The sequence below is a fragment of the Leptonychotes weddellii genome, chromosome 4 (assembly GCF_054177405.1).
Source record: "Leptonychotes weddellii isolate Sample4059 chromosome 4, ASM5417740v2, whole genome shotgun sequence".
Lineage (NCBI taxonomy): Eukaryota > Metazoa > Chordata > Mammalia > Carnivora > Phocidae > Leptonychotes > Leptonychotes weddellii.
In genome coordinates this window covers 112,616,203-112,639,495 of record NC_138372.1, presented here as the reverse complement: position 1 = coordinate 112,639,495, position 23,293 = coordinate 112,616,203, and the positions used below count along the sequence as shown (strand labels likewise).

The following is a 23,293-nucleotide window of genomic DNA, read 5'->3' as shown; positions in this document are numbered from 1 at the left end:
TATTGGATTGCTCTCTATGAACAGCATTATCATCATGTAAATGCCAATGCTGTTTATGATGGGTTCAGAAATCCTACTTAACAATATGTAAAAGAAGATTGAAGTTTTAAGTATTAAATTTTCCAAAGCAGTATATACATACTTTAAGAATTCTTTTATTTTGAATTGTGTTTTTAATATAGTAAAAATTCAAACAATCCAAATGGATATAATATTAAATGTAATTCTCTTTCCCATACATTGTCCCATGAGTCCCCTCCCCAGAGGCAGTCATTTTCAAGTTCCTGTTTTGCTAAGATAACTTATATGTGGACAAATAGGCATCAAAAAGAATTGTTTTAAAAGTCCATTCCATAGGAATCATATTTCAAAATGTCTGTATTCTTAGCACATTCAATGCTTTTCTGTTTGAGGCCAAACGTGTAGTGCAGAAATCTTTAGGCTTGGGGTCAGACAGAATATAAGTAAAACCCAAGCACGAGAGCAAGATTTTGAAGCCAGCCACAATAAAAGTGATAGAGATGTTATAATCTTTATTAAACTTTTAATAGAAAAATCAGGAGAGAACAGTGTCAATGCAGTAAGTTCCAAGACTTGAGTCTGGTACCAGTTAGACATAAACAATTAAGTGACATGTATAACTAGCTTGTATTATGATATATCATGTAAGGATACCAAAATATTTGGGTAATTATTTTGTCTAAAATTGAAAGTAATCTTTAGGGGCGCCTGGGTGGCTCAGTCATTAAGCATCTGCCTTCGTCTCAGGTCATGGGCCCAGGGTCCTGGGATCAAGCCCCACATTGGGCTCCCTGCTGGGTGGGAAGCCTGCTTCTCCCTCTCCCACTCGCCCTGCTTGTGTTCCTTCTCTTGCTGCGTCTCTCTCTGTCAAATAAATAAATAAAATATTTAAAAATAAATAAATAAATAAAATTGAATGTAATCTTTTAAAAAAAAAGTTCAAGATAAAAATCTCAAGAAAGAATATATGATGTGGAGGGTGGGTTAAATAGGTGATGGGGATTAAGGAATACACTTGCTATGATGAGCACCAGGTATTGTATGGACGTGTTGAATCACTAGTATTACACTGTATGTTAACTAACTGGAATTTAAATTAAAACGTTTAAAAAATAATTTAAAGGGGCGCCTGGATGGCTCAGTCATTGAGCGCCTGCCTTCAGCTCAGGTCATGATCCCAGGGTCCTGGGATTGAGCCCCGCATCGGGCTCCCTGCTCTGCGGGAGGCCTGCTTCTCCCTCTCCCACTCCCCCTGCTTATGTTCCCTCTCTTGCTGTGTCTCTTTCTGTCAAATAAATAAAATCTTAAAAAATAAAAAATATTTAAAAAAAATAATTTAAAAATTTTTTATTTTGAAAAAGAATATATGATGTCAAAGAGTATAGTTCATATTAGCTTGTTACTCTTCAACACAATATATTTGGTATTTCCCATGAATGGAAAGGATTTTCATATATTTTTTCTAAGCCTGTATTTGGGATCAGTTTGTAAGAAAAATGTCACCTTTGTCTTTTAGGCTCTTCTAACATATAAGAGTGACCCAACCATGAGAAAAATGTTGAATCATCTGTATTTCTATATCATGCCTGTGTTTAACGTTGATGGATACCATTTTAGCTGGACCAGTGTAAGTCACTTTGCTATCCAACTGAAAAGAGAGACTAAATAAATAGAAAACAGCCATAGAACAGGAAGGAAACCTGGTGGGCAGACAGCCTAGTGATTCCAGAACTACAAAAGAGACCTCCACTCCCTGTCCCATCATAGCAGCAAACTTTTGTTTATATGTTTGGCTTTGCATGGGTTTCCATATAAGTCAAGATGTCTGCTTCCAAAGAAATTGTGAAAAGTCACTAGTCTAGCCTAGCTTACTCAATTTTGCCCGAGAAGAAATGAGGCCAAGAGAAGCTAAGAGATAGCAAGTGTGTGACAGAAATTGGAGCATGAACCTACTGCTTATCCAATCCTCTTTCTACTCCCTGGATTTGTCTGTTCCCAGAACTCTCCCACAGTGCTGTGATTCATTCACCAATTGTGCTACTAAAATGCATGTGGATAACCTTTTGAGTATTTTTTCTACACCTATTTTCTTAATTACATCTAGGATCGATTTTGGAGAAAAACAAGGTCAAGGAGCTCAAGGTTTCGCTGCCGTGGAGTTGATGCCAATCGTAACTGGAAAGTGAAATGGTGTGGTAAGTTGAAACTAACTGGAATTTAGATCCAGAGGTTTCCACAGCTTTCACTCTCAAAAATGATGAGCCCAGTAGGACTCCAATATAAGATTGATGTTTTAACGTACGTGAAAACCTAATAGAGAAAAATACAGATATATACCTTGTAGCTATAATTTGCAAAAGAAAATGAAAGGGATTTTTAATATGCAAATATCGAAGATTTAAATCTGTCAACCAAATCCTGAAAATTGAAAATTTAAACACAGATGTAAAAGCAGAAAACTGAGGAATATTTGACATTCAGAAACTAAAACAGAACTGTGGTTTGTGGTATAAATCTGCTTAAATATTTTAATCCTTTCATTGAGAAAGTGAGAGTAACTCTGATCCTGCTTTCATCTGTCTATGACAATCAAAACTACCAAATCCTTGTCCAGAATCTACCTATCTAAGGTATCATACAATGATTGACCACTCACGTGGCAAATGTCTTTCTTTCTACATTCCATCCTTCATTTATACCTTTCAAGTGAAGAGAGGATGTCATTTTAATGAAGGAAACTCTTTCAAAATAAAGAAGCAGGTAGGTACTAGAGAGGGGAAGAGGGACAGGAGGTAGAAAATTAGCCAGAGCTAGTATAGAGGAAGAAAAACTTCACTTCTACCCACCTTGGGATTTTTAGCTAAAGCTCTTAAACAAAAAGGCAGATTAGCAAGAGAAAAACAGTTTATTAACTTGTGCGGCATGTGTCACATGGGAGAAACCTCATGAAAAGTAACTTGGGGTGGCAACTTAGAACTCGGCTTATGTAGCATCTTCAATAAATTTGTAGAGAAATGACAGGACAAAGGAAAGTCGCTTTGGGCAGCACGCCGTGGGAAGGTAAATATATGGGAGACAACTAAGGGAGTAGGGTTTGTTTGCAGCTTTCTGTGGTGCTGTCTCTAGGATGATAAAGTCTGTCTCCAGTAAAAGGAGAATTTATATCTTCTCTTTAGGCAGAAAAGGGGGAGGCAGAGAGAGCTTTTCCTGCATTTGCTGCTGCTCAATTGCCTTCAGCTCAAAATAATTTTCGCATCAAATAGACATATTTTGGGGTGACATATTCTGGTTTCCTTCACTAGTATCATACTTGGCAATAGGAGGGAGGGTAGGAAAAGTATTATCAAAAGGCAGTTGTAAGGAGCTCCCCTTTCACAGAGTCCTTCCTTAGCTCTCTCAAAGTATAGACCATTGTGGAACAGAAAGTCTTCTGTTAGTCCCTTAGAAATGAGGCCTATTCCCAAATCACTCATCATGTGATGCTTCGGGTTCTGCATTAGATGCCAGTCTTCCCATCCTACCCACATCAGACAGAGCAACTGGGCATGGGCTTAGACTCCTTCCGTATATCCTCTCCAGGCAACCTCCCTTAATCAATTAGAATTAGCAAGTAAGAATAAGGCTCTAGAATATGACAGATAAGGTTTGATTCTACCATTATCAGCTCAATGACTTGGGTGATTTTTTTTTCTACCTATCAATTTATAACAATAACACCTACCTCATAGCGTTCTTATGGGAATTAAAGGAATTTACATATGTTTAATGGCTAATTCAGTCCTAGTTCCAAACAGAGATCTAAATATCAGTGATCTATCTCTTCTCCCCCAAGCTGCAGAACAGTCAATTGATCTCTGAGCCTCAGGTCCACTGTTAAAGTACTTCTTCCCTTCAGGAGAGTGTTGTGATGATAAGCCATAAGGTAAGCTTAAAAGTGTTGCATTTATGAGAGAAGAAAAGCATCAAATAAATACTATAAAGTGCTATTAGTGATGGCTGTTTATATTTTAAATTTTTTTCTTCAGGGCACCTGGGTGGCCCAGTCAGTTAAGCATCTGACTCTTGATTTCAGCTCAGGTCATGATCTCAGGGTCATGAGATTGAGCCCTGCATAGGGCTCCGCACTCAGCAGGGAGTCTGCCCAAGATCACCTCTCCCTAGCCCTCTGCCCCTCCCCACACACACCCTCTCTCTCTAAAATAAATAAATTAATCTAAAAAAAAATTTCTTTTCTTCAACCTGGACTGAAACAAAAAGCAGGTTCGCATTAACTCCCTAAGACCACTAATTCTTTTTTAAATTCTGTTTCCCTCTTTCTGATGCGACCATTTTGCATGCTAAAAACTGTGTGTCCTATTTCACTAGTTGGCGGGTATCTGCATCCATATATATGTCATACAAATGATGCCCACAGTCATCTAAGTGAGCACACTGAATGGGTTACTAAGCTCAATAACACTAGCAGGCCAGCCAGCTCTGTCTGTGTAAAGTTAGACTCTTATTTATATCCAGTTACAAATAAGTGTCTTGCTTTCCATTGTTCTTTTTCCTTTACCCAGCTTGTTTCCTTCTTACATAGGCCTTCATTGATTTCTTAGTTTCATCTGCAGTCCTAACTAGAACTCCTTTGATTCTTCGCATTTTGGAATCATTCTGATTCTTCCCGTGAGTCCGAATTCAAGATACGAGGAGATTATGTCAAATGTCAGTTGCAAAATGACCTTGATAGACTGTTTTAAGTGATGTGGAAATGGAGGCAGCCTGGCTGAGATCATCTCTCCCCACAAGGTGTCCCAAGGGGATGCAGCTGATCTGACAGGTAGGCAGATGTGGCCTTCCTCCCCTACAACATCATCTCCCCACAGCTATTTGCTTGGTCCACAGGACAGTGAACCTCACTGAGGGAACCACTCTTAGGTCAAGGGCCCAGAAATAAGTGTAGTCCCTAAGTGAACCTCCAAATAAACAACCATAGTATAAATGACATAGAAATGCCCAGGAATGGCCAGGACCATTGAAAACACTATATAGTCAACGTTGAACTGACAAACAGCTATTTCTTTCTCTTAAGTGAGTCTCAAACTTAAAGAGTAGAACATGAAACTGCTTTTTACCATGAAAAATCCGTGGATTCCCATATAACAGTGTTACACTTCAGTGCATTTAATGTGGAGTAGACAGAGCATACTTCATAGCTCCCCCTGGGGGCCTTCAGGCCATGAAATGAATATCATCACTCTAAAAGTGGATCCAGCAGAGAGTCAACAAGTCAAAGTAGTAGTGGGAAACAAGAATAAATATACAAATTTTACTCATTAATTCACCAAAGTTAATTGAGCACATACTCTCTGCTAGGCACTGTGGGTTGTTTGTTTTTTTTTTTCCCCTTCTTCTGTGTACTCTTTTTGGAGAATGCCATGAGCACTGCTTCTTCCAAAATAAAATAAATCCAGGAGAGAGGCAAAGAGTTTAGATGATATCCATATTTAAGCTTTAATCCCTAAATAACTCAAGTGTTGCCTAAAAATAAATTATTACTAGGACAACCTACAGAATGGGAGAATGTATTTGCAAATGATATATCTAATAAGAGGCTTTTATTTAGAATATTAAAATAACTCTTACAACTCAACAATAAATAACTCAATTTAAAATGGACAAATGATTCAGACACTTCTTTAAAGAAGATATACAAATGGGAATAAGCACATAAAAAAATGCTTGACATCTTTAGCCATCAGGGAAATGCACTTCAAGATACCACGTCACACCCACTAAGATGGCTATAATAAAAAAGACAGACAATAACAAGTGTTAGTGAGGGTGTGGAAAAGTTGGAATTCTCATACTTGCTGGTGGGCATGTTAAATGATGTGGCCACTTTGGGAAACTGCTTAATGGTCACTCAGAATTTACCATATGACCAGCAATTCCACTCCTACATATATATCTAAGAGAAATGAAAACATTTGTCCATACAATGCATACACATAGATGTTTCTAGCAGCATTATTTATAATAGCCAAAAACTGGAAATAGCTCAAATGTCTATCAACCAAGGAATAGATGAATATGGTATATCCAAATAATGGAATACTATTTAGCCATAAAAAGAATACATACTGATACTACATAGATGCAACATAGATGAAAACATTATGCTAAGTGAAATAAGCCAATCATAATATTTATATGAAATGTCCAAATAGGCAAATCCATAGAGACAGAGAGTAGATTGGTGGTTGCCAAGGGCTAGGGAGAGAGAGGGAAAAAATGCTACTGAGAAAGGGTTTTCTCTTTGGCATGATCATAATGTTTTTGGAATTAGATTGTAGTGATGATTGTGAATATACTAAAATTCATCCAATTGTACACTTCAAAAAAGTGAATTTTATTACCATTTAAGAGTAATTTAGGCATTTAATGAAATGTAACTCTTCTTTTTTAGAACACTCAATTACCTAATATTATAAATTAGGTATATAGTGGGGAGAAAACCACTTTTTATCAGTGTAATCACAAATGCCTCTCTCTACAGATCCCCTTCTCCCACTTACACCCCCTCACCCTATCAAAAAAAAAGGGGACCTGTTTTGATTGGGCAAATGTTTCAATAGATCACCTGAAATGAAAAAGAAACTACTATGTACTGGTTGTTTGTGGCCAATGCCTGTGAAAAAACAATGGATGGTCACTGGCCTGCTTTTTAAGAGGATTTCTTCCAGCTGAAAGGCTTTTACTTTGAACCTGAACTGAATAGCTATAAAAAATATAGAGAATTTCAGAGACTAAATGTGGGGCAAGGAGAGGGAAAACAGAGAGAAATAACACTGCTGCAATATCTAGAAAGGGACTTCTTGGAAGTCAAAGATGTCTAAAGAGAATTTTAATTAAATTTTCCTGTGAAGTATGCAAATTCTCTTCAGTATTCCATAACCAGCATTGGTAATATTCAGTACAATCTATTTCACTTATTAAGGCTTTGTGGAATTGGATCTGCTATTTGGGGATGTGAGGAAGTGTTGAGTCTAGCCTCCAAGTAAGCTCAGGGCAAGAACTAATTCACATCAAATTTTCAGGGGTATGGAACCCATAACAGGAATGCACTGCGTTATAAGACAAGTATTGGATAACATTTGGCTAAGAATGATGCATAGATGGGATTAAACATCAACAGGATGGTCAAACTGGACCCTTAAGATGCCCACCATATATTGATTCTAACATATATTAATCCAATTTTAAATCAAAACAAATACATTGAACACCTGCTAAAATGCAAGGTGCTATACATTGTATCAGAAAGTCCTGAATGATTTAATGAGTCCTTAGCTAACTCCCAAGGAATTATTTGGGATTCTGAAGAAATATAAAGGGAAAATCTGTTGACTTCTCCTTTTTTTTTTTTTTAAAGATTTTATTTATTTATTTGACAGAGAGAGATAGAGAGAAAGAGAACAAGTAGGCAGAGAGGCAGGCAGAGGGAGAGGGAGAAGCAGGCTTCCTGCGGAGCAGGGAGCCCGATGCGGGACTCGATCCCAGGACCCCAGGATCATGACCTGAGCCGAAGGCAGCCGCTTAACCAACTGAGCCACCCAGGCGCCCCTTGACTTCTCCTTTTATATTTAAAACCAAGTTATTGTAAAAAGATGTATTAGTCACCTGAAATCTTCCATGGAAGTTGGTAGAGAAATTAAAAAATTAATCAATGAGTTAATTATCATGGTTAGTTATGCTTTTTATAAAGAAATTAAAGGGTAAAGAATCCTAGAAATTTAGATCAAATGGAGTTTGCTCACTGGTGTTGTTTATGTATTTATTATATAATTATTATAATTTCTATTTATTATACCTAACATTTATTAAGGATTCACTATGTGTCAAGCATGTGCTAAGTGCTCAAGATTATTCTTTCATTGGTAGATGCTATTATTATCCCTATGTAACTGATAAAGAAATTAAAATTCCAAGAAATTAGGAAACTTGCTTCAGATTACACACAAATTGAGCCACAGTGAGAAGCCAAGTCTGACTGACTCCACCGACCCTGTTTCAAGCCATTGTATCTGACCTTTTAGGGATCAGCTTGCAATGAATGGTCATTCCACTTTGTTAAAAAGTTAATGTGTGGTTGCAAAGGAGTAGTTTAGGTATCAAAATAATAATAAGACTGGGAGTGTTTTATTCAAAATTATGAAACATAGACAACAGGGAGATTGGGAATGTACAGTAAGAGAGGGGAGGAAGGTTTCCGGGTGCTACCTGGGGGGTGGGGGGGTGTTTGTTTTTTTTTAGAAAGTGAGAGTGTGTGAGCCAGGAGGGGCAGAAGGAGAGAGAAAGAATCTTAAGCCGGTTCCATGCCCAGTGCAGAGCCCAAGGTAGGGCTCGATCTCACAACCCTGAGATCATGACCTGAGCCAAAATCAAGAGTTGTTCGCTTAACTGACTGAGTCACCCAGGACCCCCTCCAGGTACTATTTTTGAAACTGGGCCACTTCATACCATGCAGGCAGTTTGAATTTACATGTGATATCAGGTATATGACTATGAATTCTCCACCGAGACATTTTCCTTCCAGCCAGAACTTCGTATCTTCCCATAGAGGCAGATTTTTTTTGTAGCTTTCATTGAAAGTATCACCCTTTGAGGGTCCCACGTATATGCCTGGGTCTTACTCCCCCTTCCTGCATATTAAGGATCCAAATCCTGATCCCCTGCCTCCACCACATGCAGCCATTGAAACAAGACTGAGCCACCCCAAGAATGGCTACAGCTTTTGCTTCAGCTATTCTTATTCCAACCCCCTCTTCATGTTTGTTCCCTTGGGAACATTTTTGAGAATTCTGATGTGTATTTAAATTGCTTTATTGAACATTCAGAGAGGTTTATAACAGGAGATTTTATCACAGTGTCTGGTACAATTCCATTATATTGCCAGAAAACCCAAGTATCATTTTAGACATTAACACAATTGGAATTAGTTTAGGCCTCAATTCTTGATGATGGTGTTTTTTTTTATTTTTAAAGATTCTATTTATTTATTTGAGAGAGAAACAGAGGGAGCACAAGCAAGGGGAGAAGGAGAGGGAGCAGGAGAGGGAGAAGCAGACTTCCCACTGAGCACAGAGCCTGACTTAGGGCTCAATCCCAGGACCCTGAGATCATGACCTGAGCCAAAGTCAGATGCTTAACCGACTGAGTTACCCAGGTGCCCAAAAGATCATTTTAAACTTATATGAACTCCTTCAGAACCCAGAAAAAGAGTGAATATTTCCCAAATCATTTTATGGAGCTAAATAGAACCTTGATTGCAAAACCAAGTGAGGACAGCATGAGCAAGAAAATTATCTGCAAATCTCTCTTGTGAATATAAATGTATAAATTATTTTTAAAAATTATTAGCAAACCAAATCCAACACTATATAAAATGATAATATATAACAAACAAGTTTGGTCTAATACAGAAATCCAAGAGAGTGGTTTAATATTTGATGATGGTTTTTAAGACCTTCTATCATTACTCTGATTGTCTACAACAATCCTACCTGTACCTGCTCATAAAAACTGACGACAGCCAGGCAACTTTCTTTCTTACTTGCTGACTCCTACAAGTAATAATACCACAAGAGCATTACTATCACAGTTTCAAAATGAAAGTTTCAAAATAAAATATGTAGCTTTAAGATATTGCTTCTTCTTTTCCCAAGTGTTGTCTTTTAAATCTTTCTGTAGCAGTTCTTTTGATATTTGGGAGAGCTGACAATGAATGCTGAAACTTGGGAAGAACTGGTTCTTATTGAATTTTCTGGTTTTGTTGGATTTTTTGGTTTTTTTTACATTTCCTTTCAAATGCTATCACTTTGGTGAACTTTTCTTTTTTTTTTTAAAGATTTTATTTATTTATTTGACAGAGAGATAGCAAAAGCAGGAACACAAGCAGGGGGAGTGGGAGAGGGAGAAGCAGGCTTCCCGCCGAGCAGGGAGCCCGATGTGGGACTCGATCCCAGGAGCCTGGGATCATGACCTGAGCCGAAGGCAGACGCCTAACGACTGAGCCACCCAGGCGCCTGAACTTTTTTTTTTAAGTGTAGTTATGTATAACATATTAGTTTCATGTGTACAACATAGTGATTCAACATTTATATACATTACAATGTGATCACCATAAGTCTAGCCACCCTCTGTCACCATACAAAGTTGTTACAGCATTATTAGCTGTAACAGCTATGCTTTACATGACAACCCTGTGACTTACTTATTTTATAACTGGAAGTTGGTACCTTTTAATCCCCTTCACCTATTTCACCCATTTCCTCCCAACCCCCACTCCCAACCCCTCTGCCAACCACCAGGTTGCAAATATGAATCTATTTCTGCTTTGTTTTGTTTGTTCATTTGTTTTGTTTTCTAGATTCCAAATGGAAGTGAAATCACACAGTATTTGTCTTTCTCTAACTTATTTCATTTAGCATAATACTCTATAGCTCCATCCATTTTCTCACAAATGGCAAGATTTCATTCTTGTTTATGGTTAAGTAATAGTCCACTGTATATATATACCACATCTTCTTTATCCATTCATCTATCAATGGACACTTAGATTACTTCTGTATCTTACTTACTATAAATAATGCTGCAGTGAAAATAAGGGCACATATATCTTTTCAAATTAGTGTTTTCATTTTCTTCAGGTAAATTCCCAGAATCAGAATTGCTGCATAATATGGTTATTACTCAATTACTCAAATCATTAATTTTTTGAGGACTCTCATACTGTTTTCCACATTGGCTATACCAATTTACATTCCCACCAGCAGGGCACCAGGTTTCTGTTTTTTTTCTCTACATTCTGGCCAACACTTGCTATTTCCTGTCTTTTTGACAATAGCCATTCTGACTAGTGTGAGGTGATATCTCATTGTGGTTTTGATTTGCATTTCCCTGATTATGAGTGATGTTGAGTATCTTTTCATGTGTCTGTTGTCCATCTCTATTTCTTCTTCAGAGAAATGTCTATTCAGGTCCTCTGTCCATTTTTCAATCAGATTTTTTTTTTTTTTTGGTATTGAGTTATATGAGTTCTTTGTACATTTTGGATATTAACTTCTTATCAGATATATCTACAAGTATCTTCTCCCATTCAGTAGGTTGCCTTTTCATTCTGTTTATGGCTTCCTTCACTGTGCAAAAGAATTTTAGCTTGCTATAGTCCCATTGGCTAATTTTTGCTTTTGTTACCCTTGCCTACAGAGACAAATCCAAAAAATATTGCTAAGACCAATATCAAAGACCTTACTATTTATGTTTTCTTTTAGGAGTCTTGTGGTTTCCAGTCTTACATTTAAGTCTTTAATCTTTTTTGGAAGGCAGCTATGCTCACCACTATCCCACCAATGCTGCACTCTTTAATCCATTTTGAGTTTATGTTTATATATGTGTAAGACAGTGATCCAATTTTATTCTTTCACATCTTGTCCAGTTTTCCCAACAGGATTTATTGGAGAAACTATTTTTCCCCCATTGTACATTTTGGCCTCCTCTGTCAAAGATTAATTGATCATATAAGCATGGGTTTTTTTCTGAACTCTCCATTCTGTTCTTTTGATCTATGTATCTATTTTTGTGCCAGTACCATACTGTTTTGATTACTATAGCTTTGTAGTATAGCTTGAAATCAGGGAGCATGATACTTTCAGCTTTGTTCTTCATTCTCAAGATTCCTTTGGCTATCCAGGGTCTTTTATGGTTCCATACAAATTTTAAAATTATTTGTTCTCGTTCTGCAAAAAATCGTCCTTCGAATTTTGGTAGGGATTCCATCGAATCTGTACATTGCCTTGAAAGGAATGGACATTTTACCAGTGTCAATTCTTTCAGTCCATGAGCATGGATTATCTTTCCACTTATTTGTGTTGTCTTCAATATCCTTCATTAGTGTCTTTATAGTTTTCAGAATAGAGTTCTTTTACTTCCTTGATTAAATTTATTCCTAGGTATTTTATTCTTTTCGATGCAATTGTAAATGGGATCATTTCTTAATTTCTCTAATTGTTCATTATTAACGTATAGAAATGCCATGTTTATGTAAATTTTTTTATACTACAACTTTACTGAATTCATTTGTTCTAATCATTTTTTGGAGAAGAATTTTAGGGTTTTCTAAACATAGTATTATGGAATCTGCAAATATAGTGACTTTTATTTCTTCTTTTCCAATTTGGATGATTTATCTTCCTTGTCAGATTGCAGTAGCTAGAATTTCCACTATTATATTAAATAAAAGTGGTGACAGTGGGCATCCTAGTCTTGTTCCTGACCTTAGAGGTAAAGCTTTTAATTTTTTGCCATTAAATATGATGTTAGCTCTGGGTTTATCATGTATTAATTTTATTGTGTTGAGTTACGTTGTCCCTGTACCCACTTTGTTGAGAGTTTCTTTATCATTAATCAATGTTTAATTTTATCAAATGGGTTTTCTGCATCTATTGAGATAACTATGATTTTTATTCTTCATTTTGTTAATGTGGTGTATCATGTTAATTGATTTGTGGATATTGAACCATCCTTGCATCCCCGAAATAAATCCCACCTGAACATGGTATATGATCCTTTTAATGAATTGTTGAATCTGGCTTGCTAATATTTTGTTGAGAACTTTCGCATCTATGTTCATCACGGATATTGGCCTATAATTTTCTCTTTTGTCATGTATTTGTCTGATTTTGGTATCAGGGTAATGCCAGCCTCATAGAATGAGTGTGGAAGCATCCCTCCCTCTTCAATTTTGTGGAATAGTTTGAGAATAGGTGTTAACTCTTCTTTAAAATTTGGTAGAATTCATCTAGTAGATGCTGTCTGGTCTTAGACTTTCGTTTGTTGGGAGGGTTTTGATTACCAATTCAATTTCATTACTAGTAATCAGTTTGTTCAGATTTGCTATTTCTTCCTGCTTCAGTCTTGGAACGTTATATGCTTTTAGGAATTGTATGTTTTTATCCTTTTCTTCTAGATTGTCCCATTTGTTGGTTTATAATTATTCTAGTAGCCTCTTATGATTCTTTGTGATTCCTCTTTCATTTTCAATTTTATTTCTATGGGCCCTCTTTCTTTTTTTTATGAGTCAGGCTAAAGATTTATCCATTTTGCTTATCTTTTCAAAAAACTAGCTCTTAGTTTCATTGGTTTTTTTTTTTATTCTGTTTCATTTATTTCCACTCTACTAACTTTGAGCTTTGTTTCTTCTTCTTTTTTTAGTTCTTATAGGTGTAAATTTAGATTGTTTATTTGAGATTGTTCTATGTCTTGGAGTAGAATTGCTTTTGTTGTATCCCATAGATTTTGGAACATTGTGTTTCTATTTTCATTTGTCTCCAGATATTTTTTATTTTCTCTGTGATTCCTTTATTGACCCATTAGTTGTTTAGTAGCATGTTGGTTAGCCTCCACATTTTTGTGTTTTTTCCCAGTATTCCTCTAGTAATTGATTTCTACTTTCACACCATTGTGATCAGAAAAGATGCTTGCTATGATTTTAGTCTTCTTAAATTCATTGAGACCTATTTTGTGGCCTAATATGAACTATCCTGGGGAGTGTTCCATGTGCACTTGAGAATAATGTGTATGCCACTGTTTTTGGATAGGATGGTGTGTGTGTGTGTGTGTGTGTGTGTGTATCACCATATATCCATCTGGCTTAATGTGTCATGTAAAACCAATTTTGCTTATTGATTTTCTGCCCAGATGATCTATCCACTGATGTAAGTAGGGCATTAAAGTTCACTATTATTATGTATTGCTGTCATTTTCTCTATTTCTGTTAATACTTGCTTTATGGTTTTTTTGGGGGTACCCCAATGTTGGGTACATAGATATTCACAAGTGTTATCTCCTCTTGTTGAATTAATCCTTTTATCATTATGTAATGCCCTTCTTTGACTTTTGTTACAGCCTTTGTTTTAAAGTCTATTTTGTCTGATAAGTATTGCTACCCCAGATTTTCACTTCCTTTTGCATGGAATATCTTTTTCCATCCTTTCACTTTCAGTTTATATTTCTTTAGGTCTGAAGTGAGTCTCTGTAGGCAGCACAGAAATGGGTCTTGTTTATCCATTCAGTTACTATATGTCTTTGATTGGACTATTTAGTCCATTTAAATTTAAGGTAATTATTGATAGATATGTACTTACCACCATTTTATTGCTTGGTTTCTAGTTGTTTTTGTAGTTCTTCTCTGTTTCTCTTTTTTCTTCTCTTTCCTTGTGATTTGATGACTTTCTTTAGTGTTATGCTTGGATTCCTTTCTGTTTATTTTTTGTGTATCTGTTATAGTTTTTTGGCTTGTGGTTAGCATGAGATATAACATCCTCAGTCTATAGTAGTCTGGTAGTAGGTCACCTAAATTCAAAAACATTCTAAAAGCACAAAACTTTTACTCCCCCTTCTACATTTTATGTATATGACATCATGTTTTACATTTTTTTGGTATCTCTTAACTAATTATTGTAGATATAACTGATTTTACTACTTTTGTCTTTTAACCTTCATACTAGCTTTATTTTTTTTTCTTTTTGAGAAAGAGAGAAAGCAAGAGCAGGGAAGGGCAGAAGGAGAGGGACAGAGAGAATCTCTTTTAAGATTTTATTCATCTGAGAGAGAGAGAGAGTGTGAGAAAGAGCCTGAGAGGGGAGAAGGTCAGAGGGAGAAGCAGGCTCCCCACTAAGCTGGGAGCCCAATGTGGGACTCAGATCCTAGGACTCCGGGATCATGACTTGAGCCGAAGGCAGTCACTTAACCAACTGAGCCACCCAGGCACCAGGGACAGTGAGAATCTTAAGCAGGTTCTGTGTCCAGCACAGAGCCCGATGCAGGTCTCGATCTCATGATCCTGAGAACATGACCTGAGCTGTAATCAAGAGTCAGATGCTTAAGCAACTGAGCCACCCAGGCACCCCCATACTAGTTTTATAAGTGATTGATCTACCACCTTTACTATTTGCTTTTCCTAGGGAAATTTTTCCTTTCATAACGTTCTTATTTCTAGTTATGGCTTTTTTTTTTTTTCCATTTAAATAAGTCCCTGTAACATTGCTTGTAACACTGGTTTTAATGGTGATCAACTCCTTTAATTTTTGCTTGTCTGGGAAGATATCTCTCCATCAATTATGAGTGATAACCTTGTTGGGTAAAGTATTCTCAGTTGTAAGTTTTTTCCTTTCAGCACTTTGAATATATTGTGTCACTCCTTTTTGGTCTGCCAAGTTTCTGCTGAAAAATCAGCTTATAGTCTTGTGGGATTTTCCTTGTACATAACTAGTTGTTTTTCTCTTGGTGATTTTATGATTCTTTAATATTTAACACTTTGATTATAATATGTCTTGGTGTGGGTCTCTTTGAGCTCATTTCATTTGGGACTGTCTGTACTTCCTAGATTTGTACGTCTACTTTCTTTGCCATGTTAATGACGTTTTCAGCTATTATTTCTTCAAATAGATTTTCTATCCATCTTTCTCTCTCTTCTTTTGGGATCCTTATAATACAAACGTTATTATACTTGCTGTTGTTCCATAGGTCCCTTAAACTATCATTTTTAAATTTTTTTTCTTTTTGCTGTTCCAATTGGATGACTTCCACTACCCTGTCTTTCAAATTGCTGATGCATTCTACATCATCTAATCTGCTGTTGATTCCCTTTGCATATTTTTCATTTTAGTTACTGTTTTCTTCAGTTCTGATTTGTTGGGTGGTTTTTGTTGTTGTTGTTGTTGTTGGTTTTTTGTCTTCTCTTTGTTGAAATTTTCATTGTATTCATCCATTCTTCTCCTGAGTTTGGTGGGCATCTTTATAACAATTACTTTGAACTCTTTATCTAGTAGATTGTTTTTCTCCATTTTGGTTAGTTCTTTTTCTGCAGTTTTATCTTGTTCTTTTGTTTGAAACATTCCTCTATCTCCCCATTTTGCCAAACTCTGTTTTTGTTTGTGTTTTAGGTAGATCCAGCTATATCTCCCAGTCATGAAGGAGTGGCTCTAGGTAGAAGGTGTCCTATAGGGCCCAGTTGTGCAACCCTCCCCAGTCGCTTAAGCCAAGTACTTCAAGGGTGTCCCCTGTATAGGCTGCATGTACCCTCCTGTTGTGGCTGGGCTGCAGTTGGTGTGAACTTGCTGGTGTGTGGGGCTGTCCCCCAGCATGGCTGTCTGTGAGGCCTGGTCACAATGGTTGAAGGTGCACTGGCACGTATGGTTGGCCTCCAGTGCAGCTGGCTGTGAGGCTAGGCTGCCACAGCTGCAGGTGCATTGGTGTGTGGGGCAGGCCTCTGGCTATGTAGCTGCAAGATATGATCAGAATTGTTGCAGGTGCTCTAGTGTTGGGGGGGAGGCTGGTCCCTATGGTGGGGGCCGTCTGGGAGGGGTGCCAGTACTGGCAAAGCCTGCCTGCTGGGTGTGGCACAGCAGGGAGCCTCTTAGGGGACCACTGACCAGGCAGGTTGGGCAGGGTGAGTGTGCAAGGGAAAACCGGGGTGGGGTGAGTGGGGCCAGTACAGTAGATGGAGAGTGTTAGTACCTACCAGCACCAGAACAGCTAGGTAGAGGGGAGTGGGGAAAAAAATGGTACCCACCAGCACTTTCATCCCTGAAGAAAGTCCCAACAGATCTCTTCCCCTCCAGGACACAGGCAATGAATCTCCTTTACATATAACTCATGAGCTTTATCAAACTGACACGTCTATGCTGGGCCTTGGAGTGAGATTGTGCACATGACCTCAAAATCCCAATTTCCTACTGTCCTTTGGCTCTCCTGGAAATAGAGCTCACTGGTTTTCAAAGCTAGACATTATTGGGGCTCATCTTCCAAATGCAGGTCCTCCAGGCTTGGGAGCCTAATGTGGGGCTCAGATCCCGCCCCCCCCCCCCCGCCATTCCTCAGGGAGAGCCTCTACAGTTGTGATATCCCTCCCATTTGCAGACTGCTGAGTCAGGGGTGTGGGTCCTGACTACTCAGCATCTCCACCCCTCCCACCCACCTCAATGTTGCTTTTCCTTTATACCCTTAATTGTGTAAAATATGTTCTTCCAGGCCTCAGGTCATTCTCAGAGAGGGATTGTTCTATATGTAGTTGTAGTTTTCATGTTTCCGTGGGAGAAAGTGAGCTTTTTCCTACTCCACCATTTTGATCCAGCTCTCTGGCGTTACTGTAGATGTTTTCTAAGTTTGTCTTATAATGAATTCTTTAGTGCATGTCATGGATAGGCACTCTCCATCCATTCCAACCTCTTTCAAGAGACTTCCTGCACTGGTGAGTCCAAAAAGATAAAATCTGCATTTCCTAGACTCACTTATAGCTAGGGATCAGAGTATTTTAGGTTCTACCTTTTTGGCGCCTTCATGTGAGACTTAGAATGTGGAAAGTAAGATAGAGGTCGTTTTTCTGTGGCTTCTATTGTCCCTGCTGTCTTGCACCATTGTGGAGGTGTGTGGTTTATCTGAGGCAGCCTCCCCATCTTGACTCTTCCCTGAATGTGCTACTTCCTCATCTTAGAAAAGGGAGGAGCCCTCCTCATAACCTGTATCATGCCTCTTCAAGTCATCTGAGTTGGCTCAAGCTAGAGTTTCTTTCCTGATGGTTCTAAAAATCATTTAACAACTTACTTTTTTAAAAGATTTTATATATTTATTTGATAGAGACACAGCAAGAGAGGGAACACAAGCAGGGGGAGTGGGAAAAGCAGGCTTCCCGCTAAGCAGGGAGCCCAAAGCAGGGCTTGATCCCAGGACCCTGGGATCACGACCTGAGCCAAAGGCAGACGCTTAATGACTGAGCCACCCAGGTGTCCCTAACAACTTATTTAAAAAAAAAAAAAAAATCCCCTTTGCTTAAACTAACCACAGTGGATTCTGTGCCCTTTCATGAAGCCCTGGCCAGCATAGTCTCTCATAAACATTTCATTTTCCAGTTCACATCTATTACTTTGGCCAAGAATTCTATTATTTCATAAGATTTTTCTGACATTCAATTCAATTTTTTTGTTCTTTGTTTTCATTATTGGTACTAGCCCACCTTGTCATAGTCATTTACCATTCATACTATTTTGGTCTTTTAAAATAATGTACCTAATAAATGTATTAGCAAGCTATTATTTCTATTTCCTTAGTATTACTTAGCTAAAGAATATACTGTCAATTCCTTTCAGTGCTCCTTTAACTCATCAACCTTAAACATGTTTTTGCAGACTTCCTTTTTTCTAGGATAGAGGATCACAACGTTAAACCAAATGTCCTTCTAAGACTTAAAGAAAACACAAAAAGCTGTTATTTTCATCTCTTGTTATTGTTATTTAAACATATATTTTCCACTTAACTCACCACTAAAAAGATTTTATCATATGTGAATTTACCCTTAAATCCTTTTTTCTCTAATCCAGATACTGATTATATGCAAAATTCCACCTCCCCATTTTACCCTTCTCTCTCCTTAGGCAACACACACCCAAATGCTTTTTTAAAAGAGCTTTTTGTAACTACAGATTAAATAAAGTTAAGTACTGATAGTATGTGGGTACACAAAATGATATATTTTTGTTTTATTTCTGATCATTCTTGTGGATAAATATATAAGAATTTGCATGTAAGAGACAATATCTGTTTATTTATAGCATCTATTCCAACATAATAAATATCTTTGTTGAAGTTTTAAAGATGATGTTACAAACAACATTTAAAAACCTTTTACAAATAACTTATTTTCTTAAAAGTCACTGAAGTAAGTAGCATATGAAACTGACATTTTTAAAGTGAGGCATGGTGGAGGTGGCAGAATCACTCCCTCAGCTCCTGGGACACTGAGCTACTCATTTTTCTTTTGTACTGATTTTAAGTCCAGTAATTTTATTGCATCTGTTTCAGCAGATAACCCTCCCAGGCTGCTCCATCTTTAGGAGGCCTCTAGTCTTGCCTTGGGCATATGAGAAAGGTTTTTAAAGCTTTTATCTACTAATTATTTTTCTACTATGCTAGTTGCTTTTCAGCATTATTTAATTTCTGAGTTCACCAAAAACAAACTATGTCTCTCAGATAATTTTCCTCCAGCCGTATCATTTGCATGTGGCAAGTCATGTTATTTTTTTTCATAAATTTCATTTATATCTACCTGCCTTGAATTTTTGAGTCATTGCTACTATTTTTAACATCTCATAAGCATTATAGCATTATGCTCCTTGTGGGTCACTAATGTTGTTAAATATTTTCCTTGTTATCAGATTCCCAGTTCCCTTTCAATCCATATGCTTATTTTTAATCCAAACTCCTTTTAAAGTAACTTTTGTTATTAAAACAGTCTCTTTTTTAAAAAAAATTTTAAGGGAGACCTGGGTGGCTCAGATGGTTAAGCATCTGACTTTTGGTTTTGGCTCCAGTCATGATCTCAGGTGGTGAGATGGAGCCCAGTGACAAGCTCTGTGCTGAGTGAGGAGCCTGCTTAAGATTCTTTCTCCCTGGGGCGCCTGGGTGGCTCAGTCGTTAAGCGTCTGCCTTCGGCTCAGGTCATGGTTCCAGGGTCCTGGGATCGAGTCCCGCATCGGGCTCCCTGCTCAGCGGGAAGCCTGCTTCCCCTCTCCCACTCCCCCTGCTTGTGTTCCCTCTCTCGCTGTCTCTCTCTTTAAAAAAAAAAAAAAAGTTTCTTTCTCCCTCTCCCTCTGCCCCTCCCTCACTCACACACATGCACTATCTCTAAAAAAAAAATTTTTTTGAACAATCTTTTAATGTTATTTTACATACATAAATAGAAAAACAATGATATTCTTTTTATCTACCATTTTTTTAAATGTTTGAAAAGCTGTGATATGCCGAATGATGACAGGAGATGCATGGGTAGTCACCTTGCCTTTACATTATCTTCTAGAACAGCATTTCCCAAACCACACACAATCCTAGTGAACTGCAGAACCCTAGAGGTCCAGGAGAAGTTATTAGGTGCCTGAAAAAATAACTGTCTTAGTCTGTTTGGGCTGCTATAACAAAACACCAAAGACTTATGTGTCTTATAAAATGCAAACATTCACTTCTCGCAGTTCCAAAGGCTGGGAAGTCCAAGATCATGGTGCCAGCAGATTTGGTGTTTGGTGAGGCTTCCTAGTTCATAGATAACACCTTCTCACTGTGTTCTCATTTAGTGGAAGGTGTTAGGGGGCTCTCTGGGATCTCTTTTTTAAACTCACCAATCCCATTCGTGAGGGCTCCACCCCTGTGACCTAATTACCTCCCAAAGACCCCACCTCCTAATACCATTACATTGGGCATTAGGATTTCAACATATGAATTTGGGGAGGACACAAAAATTAAAACTGCAGCAGTAACTGATACTAATGATGGTACTATTTTTAAGTTGAAAGAAAAAAAGACTTTTATAGTGTCAGAAAAAAATACCAAATACATTTTATATAGTTATCTCAAAAGTTATCAGATGCATAACTAGATTCTTTACTGGTGCTCCCTTCGGCAGCACATATACTAAAATTGGAACAATTACTATTTACTGAACTGGTTATTGGGAAAACTTCAGTAAAGAAAACAAACTCAGGTTGTTATACATGCTATGGAGAAATATATAGTACCAAGAAAGTAATAGAGAGTGCCAGGGGGGCGGGTGGGTTTGGTGTTTTTAGGTGGCATAGGGAAGACCAATCTGATATGAGACTTGAGAGCAAAGGAGGTCTGGGGAAAGAGCAGACAGAGGGAAAAATTGTGTAAAGGCTCCAAGTTGGGAGCATCTTTGATGTGTTTAAGGAAGAGTAAGGAGGGCTGTATGGCTGGAGCTGAGTGAGGTAGAAGATGAAGTCAGAGAAGTAGTCAAAGGCAAAGTGTTACAGGTCCATCATTATGAAGAACTTTGGATTTTGCTTTGAATGGGATGAGAAACCACTGGAGAATTTTGAGTTGAGAGCTGACATGATCTAACCAACTTTTTAAGATAATTACACTTTCCTATTTAAAAGCACTGCTTTCAAAATATAGAAAGTCTAACCTTAGAATATTATTATCCACATCTGTAGACAACGATTGCATAAATCACAATAAATTCTAAATGTAAATATATCTTTATTGGATATATTCATATCCAATAAATGGAATTAAGTGTTGTTGTTACTGTTTTCCAATGTTCCAATATTGGAATTCAGTGTTGTTGTTTTTTTTACTTCATCTTTTATTCTTCTTTTGGCAAACATCAGATAACATGAGCAAAACTATGTTGCTTACTATAGTTACATACATTCTTTTTTGCTTTATATAAGCTGGTAAACATATGTAAGTGGATAAAATTCTTGGCTAAAGACATATTCCAAAACTCTGACATATACTTTACTGAGTTAGGAGAAAAGAAAGCTTATGAAATTTCCATTAGACCATAAACATACAGCAAACTAAATTAGTATATGCTGTTTTTAAATTAACATCTGCCATTTTTTAAAGACTTCAATTTTTGGTTACAGCTAAAGTGATTTTTATGTGAAGGTTTATGAAAGAACAGAAGCTGACCACACAAATCTTACTCATAACCATACTGGCCATTTAACAATAAAAAATAATAAAAATAAATCTATAATCAAGAAAATTCCACTTATTAGAAAAAAACAGCTACCAACAAGTTATTTCAAATATAGATAGATGGCATTTATAATAACTAGATTTCATGATACCTGCTTTATTTTTTATTTATTTATTTTAGAGCCCATGCAAGCAGGGGGAGGGGCAGAGGAAGTGAATCTCAAGCAGACTCCCTGCTGAGCACAGAGCTCCACGTGGGGCTCGATCTCAATCCTGAGATCACAACCTGAGCCAAAATTGAGTCAGACACTTAACCGACTGAGCATCCCAGGTGACCCTTGTTTTATTACTTTGTAATGCTTAATTTTAATTTTAAAGTAACAGATTACTTCATAATAAAGCCAAACCATTTAACTTTTTATAATTTAATTTTTTAGTAAATTTCAGGCCCAAAAACATCAGATCAAGGATTGCAGAACAATCAGCCTTCAGAACATATTTTCTTTGGCAGACAGAATAGTTTTTCATCTTTTGAATTGGAATACCTTCGTGCAATACCTACTTGTCCTAGCTGGCCACAGTCCCTACCAGCTTCCCACATTATTACCAGCTGGGCATGAGAGACTAACACCCATTTTTAATATTATAAAACCCAATATTTACTTACAAACATTAGTTGCATTCATAGAGCAAAAGTTCAAATATTATAAACTTGATGCTAAATCTTAATACATATTCCTAATTTGGGAAAAATAGATCAAACCAAAAGATCTTGTTTTCATTTTCATAACACATAGAACTAAGTGGGTTTTTTTTTTTATTATGTTATGTTAATCACCATACTTTACATCATTGGTTTTTGATGTAGTGATCCATGATTCATTGTTTGCGTATAACAGCCAGTTCTCCATTCAATATGTGCCCTTTTTAATACCCATCACCAGGCTAACCCATCCCCCCAACCCCTCCCCTCCAGAACCCTCAGTTTGTTTCTCAGACTCCATAGTCTCTCATGATTCGTCTCCCCCTCCGATTCCCCCCCTTCATTTTACCCTTCCTACTAACTTTTTTTTTAACATATAATGTATTATGTGTTTCAGAGGTACAGGTCTGTGATTCAACAGTCTTACACAAATCACAGCACTCACCATTGCATATACCCTCCCTAATGTCTATCACCTAGCCACCCCATCCCTCCCACCCCCCACCACTCCAGTAACCCTCAGTTTGTTTCCTGAGACTAAGAATTCCTCATATCAGTGAGATCATATGATATTTGTCTTTCTCTGATTGACTTATTTCGCTGAGCATAATACCCTCCAGTTCCATCCACGTCATTGCAAATGGCAAGATTTCATTCCTTTTGATGGCTGCATAATATTCCATTGTGTGTGTGTGTCTGTGTGTGTGTGTGTATATGTATATATATATAGATATAGATACCATATCTTCTTTATCCATTCATCTGGTGATGGACATCTTGGCTCTTTCCATAGTTTGGCTATTGTAGACATTGCTGCTATAAATATCAGGGTGCATGTAGCCCTTCGGATCACTACATTTGTATCTTTGGGGTAAATACCCAGTAGTACAATTGCTGGGTCATAGGGTAGCTCTATTTTCAATGTTTTGAGGAACCTCCATACTGTTTTCCAGGGTGGCTGCACCAGCTTGCATTCCCACCAACAGTGTAGGAGGGTTCCCCTTTCTCCACATCCCCGCCAACATCTATCAT

At 37.4% G+C, this 23,293-nt stretch overlaps 1 protein-coding gene across 4 annotated transcripts in view; it reads left to right on the top strand.

The window, feature by feature from the left end:
• CPA6 (carboxypeptidase A6) overlaps positions 1 to 23,293 on the top strand; it is a 252,013-nt gene that overhangs the window by 202,906 nt on the left and 25,814 nt on the right. For all 4 annotated transcript variants that reach the window (XM_081816079.1, XM_081816078.1, XM_006734422.3 and 1 more), the window contains exons 7-8: positions 1,538 to 1,648; positions 2,126 to 2,216. In XM_081816079.1, the coding sequence (XP_081672205.1) occupies positions 1,538 to 1,648; positions 2,126 to 2,216 (202 nt within the window). The remainder of the gene's footprint in view (positions 1 to 1,537; positions 1,649 to 2,125; positions 2,217 to 23,293) is intronic.